This window comes from Montipora foliosa, chromosome 10 (assembly GCF_036669935.1).
Source record: "Montipora foliosa isolate CH-2021 chromosome 10, ASM3666993v2, whole genome shotgun sequence".
NCBI classification, from domain to species: Eukaryota; Metazoa; Cnidaria; class Anthozoa; order Scleractinia; family Acroporidae; genus Montipora; species Montipora foliosa.
Genome location: NC_090878.1, coordinates 17279859 through 17287388, shown reverse-complemented (window position 1 = coordinate 17287388; position 7530 = coordinate 17279859). Strand labels below are relative to the sequence as shown.

Here is a 7530-nt window from a genome sequence, read left to right as displayed (position 1 = left end):
TGTAAAGTGTTTGAACAGACCGCTTCCAAAGTCTTCCAAGTTGACAAGCTATCAGATGTAAGCCAGCAGTAATTCATAGAGCTGTAAGCCTAAAAATTTGACCGACAAAAAAATACCTGCACAAGTTAGTGTACTACAGACCGAAACTAAGGCAGGCTATTAACTGATGATCTGTTTGTCAGGCCTCACGTCCAAACTATAACTATGGCAATCTCAAAGAGTACGTTCTTCAAAGACAGTGCAAAAAGGAAAACATAGAGATGTTTTTGTCCCAAGTGACATCTGCATGTCATTACCTTCACAGTAAACATATTGTGCATGGGGCTCTTCGAGCTGAGTACGTCAATGTCGTTTCACCAAATCAGGTAGGTTGGCCACTTTTGTACTCATCATTACGACAAATCTTGATTAAACAAAATAATAAAAAAGAATGCGTGTTATTCCTCGTAAAAATATTAACAGAACTATAACTGGAGCATCAAAATGAACCCTCGACCGTCGGAATATATGACTTCTTTTGGGGCACTTAACTTGCCTAAGGCAACTCTAGTCCGTCACCACGTCAGGCCAGAAATTGAAGGAAGCGATGCTCGTTCGATCGTCATCTCAAATTACATTCTTCAGTAGAGGTTTATCAAAATAAAATGACTGGAAGTTGTCCTTTGCAGGTTCAAGTTGGTCGCCTGGAACGCTCCAAGGGTCTTTCAATGAATGCTTACGAAGTCACTAGTACATCGTGTGTTGTGCAAGCTGCCATGCCACCTGATGCCAGTAGATGGTGAGATATGAGCTGTCTAGGAAAAAGAAAAAAAAAACCGGAGGGAAAGAGAGCTTTAGGAAGCGTTGAAGACCACATTCGAATGGCGTTTAAGAGGAATTCTCTCTACTGTCACTAATTCGACTTTGTCTCTATTCCTTGAAGTGACGCCAGGCATGGCCACATAAGGATCATGACAGTTGCAAGTCTTCGCTCTGTTTCAAAACGACTTTCTCTAAATCCTCGAATTATCTCATTTGTCATTACCGAAGTTTCAAAACTGCACTTTGATCTAGATTCAGTGAAAGTGCCACACCAAAGGCCTATTTCTTATTTTTAATTAGCGTTGCGCAGAATTATCGCGAACCCATGGTGAAGATTCCAGATGAAGCAAAACAAATCGCGTGTACCTCGTCCAAACATGTATTTTATTGCTAAAAAAATCACACAGAAGACGCCTTTTTTCAACAGGAGTGCACCAGAGGTTATCATGGATGGATATTACTCACATGCCAGTGATGTGTGGGCATTTGGCATTCTATCCTGGGAACTCTATGCATCCTACCAATATGGTCAAGAAGAGCAACAATTTTCGCGACCTTATCACTGGCTTGACAATGACGAGGTAAAGATTATTATGGCGGTTAGGGTTAGGGTTAGGTCAGCTTTTATCTAGCACACCCAAGTTCTTCTAGTATTAGTTAAAAAGCGTTTTACCAATCCAAAAAGAAATCTGCATTGCTTTTACTCGGAGATCCACCAACATGACCTGTTTGTGATCATCATCTTTCTTACAGATTCTGCCTTATCAGAGAGACAACGGTCCACTCAGCCGACCCAAATACTGTCCTGATTGGGTTTACATCCTTATGCATCAGTGTTGGGCTTTCGATCCAAAGCAGAGACCTCCGATCCTCGCTATTTTCGATTGTCTCACGAGCAGGTATTCCACCTACGTAAACAACAAATTAACGCAAATTAATGCAAATCAAATGTTTGTTTCTGATGAGAAGGGAAAACTGGAGTACCCGAGAACCAACCAACTTAACCTACATATGACGCGGAGTCTGAAAATGAACCCAGGCCACATTGGTAGAAAGCGAGTGCTCTCACCGCTACGCCTGCCCTGCACCCCGAAGTGACTCAATGTAATAACTTACTTATTGTAAGAAACCACTGCAACAGGAACAAATTTGACAAATTTTACACCATATGCACCATATGCACGAGCAGAGGTTGGACCAGGGGTTCTGCGAGCTCTGAAGAGAGCTCCTGGTCCAAATCATTTGCGATCGGGTGGTCATCCATTACTCATCACTTTCCTTACACAAACAGAAGCCGGCTGGGTTGTTCAGTATTCAAACCTCGCGGGTCGAAAGCCAGTTTGCATAAAATTATACTCCGTTTACAGATGACTGAATTTAGCTTAACAAAGGAGTTAAGCTTCGTATTGTTCTTTCATGGCAACCATTGTAATACGGTAAGACAAAGACTTCACTCTGAACTAGCGCAAATTTTGAACCTCGAATTTTTAAGCGTTCAAGTCTAAAAGTCTAAAACTTTTTGTGCTTGAATTTAGCGGAAAAAACGGTCAAAGTGAAGGAGAGATGTGTATCTTCGATAATCCGTTGTTTTATGCAGAGATTGTCGCTTGTTTCTACCAAAAAAATCAGGCTGAATTTTTAATGTGGTCATAACCCATACTAGAAAAAGCAAGGAAGCACAGTTTTGGAGCAAAAAGTCTGGAACTTATTGCAGTTGGATTTTTTAGTTTTTGAATAACTTGAAAACTTAGTCCCTAAAATACAAGAATCCGCTGTTTTATCAGCAAAAAATGGCTTATAGGTATTTCAAAATAGCGATTTTAGTGCGTGAACTTAGCCGAATTCATTCCTTTTCTCTCTAATTGTTGCGCTTTGTGGGGCGTTCATGCTTGAATAGCCCGCCACGGGAGCTCATTATTATGCGTAAATGTCCCCTCATTCTGCCCGATGAATGGAACATTACGAGAACTAACTTAGGCAGCGAGGACCATACGGTCCAGAATCCCTCTTTTCTCACACTTTGATGTACTCCTTTAAACAATCTTGTATTCTTTTAAACAGTAGTTCTTCTATTTTTGCTCGGTAAATTTATACCTAGCAACGATTTAGAAAAATGTAATGGCGTTATAGGAGATGCTTATCAAACCTTCCCTTAACATCAAATTGGCGAATGGTAAAATACATTTTATCAGATTCTTCGAGCTGAAGGGATCTTTAATTATAGTTCGAAGTAAATGGGAGCCTTAGAATAAGGCGTTATTAAGGGGATTCAAAACTATGATCACTGATATTTTTCGAGAACTAGCAGTGAGTTTGCTAATAATCCAACTAACTGTAAGTTAGTTATGTTATTCGTCACATGTATATGAAAGCTGGAAATACAATTTTGATCAAGGAAGTGAAGATTCGTACGTTCGACAACGCGATTTGGTCAGGGCAACAAAAGCTCGGGCCCTAGAGTTCAGTAGGCTGGCGTGGAATAAACTGCTCACCGTGTTAGTCTGTTAAAAGAGGGTAGTTTCTAAAGATACGGTGGTGCTGCGTCGGTGGGGATGTCAGTGATACACAAAAATCTGGTTTTATCAAAAGAGTTGATAATGTAAATTGACCATCGTACAATTAGAATCACTGTAAGGTGGTCAATTTACATTATCAATTCGTCAAAGTTTGATAAAACCATATTTTTGTGTTAATCTCTTGTTTGTTTGTTTGTTTGTTTGTTTTTGTTGTTGTTGTTAAAAGGGAACCAATGAAGTCTTGGATTATGCAGCTTTGGTTGGGGACGCACGGTAAAGAAGAGTGGCCAGATCTTTCTGTCGCTCAAGAGATTGACGTGCCTTACATGAAAGAGGGAGATAGAGAAGAAGAAATAGAGGAAATGTGTTCCAAGGAGTTCTATGCTCAACACAACTATAAGTATGAGTATGCAGAGAGGTCTGCAAACCAAACAAATGATGGGCTCGACGAAAACGTTGACTTTGAAAAGAGGAACAAGGAGAATAAGAACGCTATGTACGCAAATGAGAGTTCTTCAAAGGACGAAGCTCAATATGATGAGATACCACAATACGGCGTAAACCTCTCCCGCGCGGAGTTAGATCCTGATAAAGGTGGTGCTTCTCAAGTACCTAGTCATAAATTAAACAACCGTGAACGGGTAAGAGCTAGACACACTGCACACGCAGCGAACAAGGCTTCAGATGCAGATGAAAACTGTGAAATTCACGCCGACAAAGAGGAAGCTTTCACCACAAAAGGTAGAATAAATAAAAATTGCGAACTGAATGAAATACACTACAAAAGACCAGCGGGACTCCCGAAGGAAAGACAATACCGATTCCCCAGGAAGCAGGAAAGTGCTCACAAAGTTCGGATACGAACAGGGGAAACACAAACTTTTCAGCCTAAGAAAAAGGCAAAAAGGGAAGCCGAAATTGAGGAAGATATTCACGATTGTGCTATTGCAAACTCGGGCTATTCACAGCTTGAAGTTTTGAATGCAAACGGGTACTCGGGGTATGCGACCCTAGAAAAAGCATGCAACGTAGAGCCAAACTCCTTCCAAGAGGAAAATTCAGGAACGATATGCTCGCAGGGTGATGCTGGTGCACCAACAGAAAGTGGAAATTCCGATATTGAGACTACGCAAACGAACAAGATGGATGTGGATCGCTCCCCGGTTCACTACCAACAACCAAGTAATATTCCCAAGGATACTGAATGTCAAAGAATTGGAGAGCCCGCACGTGATGGATCCTCTCCTTTAAGAAGAAAGAACGCGATGAGAAGGAAAAAGCGACAGAATTCCCAGTACAAGAGGGAAACTAAATGCAAACCTGATGATAAGGAAAACGTTTGCGAGAATAAAACATCACCGCATGAATCACAGAGAGAACATGTATATGAGAGTGAAACAGTGCTGATGGGGGATGAAAGGGACGAATCCCCTCTCCAGGAACAAGCAATAACAAGGGAAAGACACAACTCTGTATTGCAGAGGCAGTTGACAAGTATTGTGGTCGACCTCAATTTGTAAGACTTTGAATGCGCATTCGCATAAGCTTCATCACAGCCTCAGGTTGCTATGACCTCTAAGCATTCAGGGCATTTACAACGGAAGTGTCTTAAACGCCATCGAAAACATGAAGTATTTAAGCTTTGTTTGCACAGTGCCCAAATTGGGCCAGTAACAATCCCTCAAGAAAGATTCAGGTACTCTGACCATTGAACATTGATGAAGAACCTAGTAGTAATGGATTTACCTTGAGAAATACAACAGAAGAGAAAGTGTATGACATGTTGCACCTTAAACCATTGACCCCCGGGAGTGAGACTTTCTGATTTTACTCTAACGCCAGAGGATTTTACTCGTCAACTGAAGGCATCCTAGGGCGTGTGAGGTGTCAATGGATTAAGCAGTCAAAAACCAGGTTCCCTCCATTAAGAAACAATAGAACATTTTACAGTTGTAGCTAAGTTACCTGGCCTAAAAATGGAAGCGAGGCTGCCGGTGAACCTGCTTTGATACAAACCTTTGTGCTTTTGTAATGTTAATGAAGACTAATTAGAATTACAACAACACAATTTACATGATAAAAGCAGTGGGGTCTGTATCAATACAAGGTCACCGACAGCCTCGCAGCCATTCATACGGTAGGTCACTGAGCAAACAACTGTAAAATGGCGTATTTCTTGCCAAGATATCATATTGGTTTCAGAGTAGTCACTTAAGGTTCATAAATTGCAACCAATACGACAATCAGACACGGATTGCTTCCACTCTGATTTCAAGTCTAATAAATACAAGGTACAAAGTTACCATTCACCACCTTAATGTTTCATTGCTACTGCCTAGTATCTTCGCCAGTTCTGTAAAACGGGAACTTTTATATGCTTACTCATCAGCGTTCATTTCTGTTAGTAAAATGTAAATAGCTGTCAGGTATGAGGCCCCCATTAACACGCCTCCACACTAGCAGGAATGTCAAGACTTTGGGTCTTGAATCGTAAATTTGTAAGTTGCATTCATTTATTTAAACTCTATTTATTTCAACTCTTTATTCAAACTAGAGGAGTGTCAAACCAATACAGCTTTAAAGTCGATTAATCATGTACATAAAAGAATTTCCATATTTTTGTTGAGTAATGCGGTGGCCTAAACTTAAAATTTGCGTGTGTCAGTCGTTATTTGCCTTTGCCAGCACGAGTTTGCTCACTTTTAAAGTTAAAAACTTTTGAGTGCAAAGAGTGTTCAGCATGTAAATTCTCCTAAATATAAAAAAAAAACCGACCGAGTCAGATAGGTATTGGGAATGAATATAATTATTGGTTGAACAGGTGTGATCTTGATATAACACCAAATTCTCATAAGCAACCGACAAAGAAATTATGGTATTAGTTGGGAGAATGAACGTTTCGAGCTTGAGGATGAAAGCGTTAAAAACATTTCCAATAGGTCATGTGTTGGCCTTGGCAATTGCCGACGGTGAGTGTTTTCCGCATTTGGGCCGCAGTTTATAGGTGCAATCATAGTGAGCTAAGCTTGTAAGCTGTTGAACGCAGATAACAGTTTCGAAATTTATATTGTAGCACCCTACAAATTTGTACAGTTTGAAGACTTACAGGGCGTTTTTATATAGCACAATGCTCTACACATTTTATACGCACATTATGCATTCATTTCGAATTAAATTCGCTTTGAGTCAGTGGGCTGTGGTGATCGCACAACACTTGGCTACAGGCTCATAATTAGAAAACGTCGGTTGTATAGCACCGACTTAACGCAATATTATTCGTGTACATGTATCCAATAACAATAAAATGAAACGCCAAGCGTAAATCATCTCTTAAAGTCCCGTTTTTAATCTCTGCATCACGCTGTCACGGTTATTTGACACATAGGACAAGGTGTCACACTACAGTATGTTAGGAAATGACAAGATTCGAAACCCTCGAATTTATGTACCAGTCAATTCGAAGTGTGCCCATCCCCCCATCCCCCCCCCCCCCCCTGAGGGCATATACTCCGGGCATTTGACAAGAGGGTAGCTCCGCATAGTAGCATGAACCCTTTCTATAAGGAGCAAGGAGTGGCACAGTCGGTTAGTTCGCGACCTTGGTGCCAGCGGTTCCGAATTCGATCCCCGGATCTCACATCATAGCTTCCTTAAAACGGAGCACTGATGGAAAGAGCGGGGTAAAATGAGCGCACCGTCGGTTTCCTGGAAGAATACTCTATACAACTTATTCCAAAATGGCCGCCATTTAAATATTCTTTTGTTTTTATTTAAAAAGCCCTTGATGCCTCGTTCTTAAGCTAAAAATTCAATAGAATATTTTTTCTTGAACGAGGCGACAAGGGCCAATTTGTATCCGCATAAATCAGCGGCTATTTTGGAATACGGTTTATAGAGGGTAAAGGAATTACCGACGTTAAATAAGGTGTACCTTTACCTATCATTTACGTGGGAAATTATTGAATACTGATTGACTTAAGCACGAGAGCGCTTTTGGTAATCAAGGGGGCATGATTACTTGATTGTGACTGGTTATTACATATAAGTAACAGTTGATTAGCCAGAGCAAGCGAGGTTAAAAGAGAATCTTAATTCCAGATTTTGACTCTGATAAAACTGCTTATTGTCCACGTATTAAACACGAAGGCGCACTATATAAGGGGTTGCTTCACGCTCCGCTTTTGTTCGAATTCATAGAAGCACAACTGATTAT

At 40.7% G+C, this 7530-nt stretch overlaps 1 protein-coding gene across 4 annotated transcripts in view; it reads left to right on the top strand.

The window, feature by feature from the left end:
* The window catches only part of LOC137973841 (uncharacterized), a 32053-nt gene extending 25427 nt beyond the window's left edge, over positions 1-6626 (top strand). For all 4 annotated transcript variants that reach the window (XM_068820729.1, XM_068820727.1, XM_068820730.1 and 1 more), the window contains exons 13-17: positions 183-365; positions 669-778; positions 1229-1382; positions 1555-1700; positions 3544-6626. In XM_068820729.1, coding sequence (XP_068676830.1) covers positions 183-365; positions 669-778; positions 1229-1382; positions 1555-1700; positions 3544-4837 — 1887 coding nt within the window. In that variant the 3' untranslated portion in view covers positions 4838-6626. The remainder of the gene's footprint in view (positions 1-182; positions 366-668; positions 779-1228; positions 1383-1554; positions 1701-3543) is intronic.
* The last annotated feature ends 904 nt before the right edge of the window (positions 6627-7530 follow it).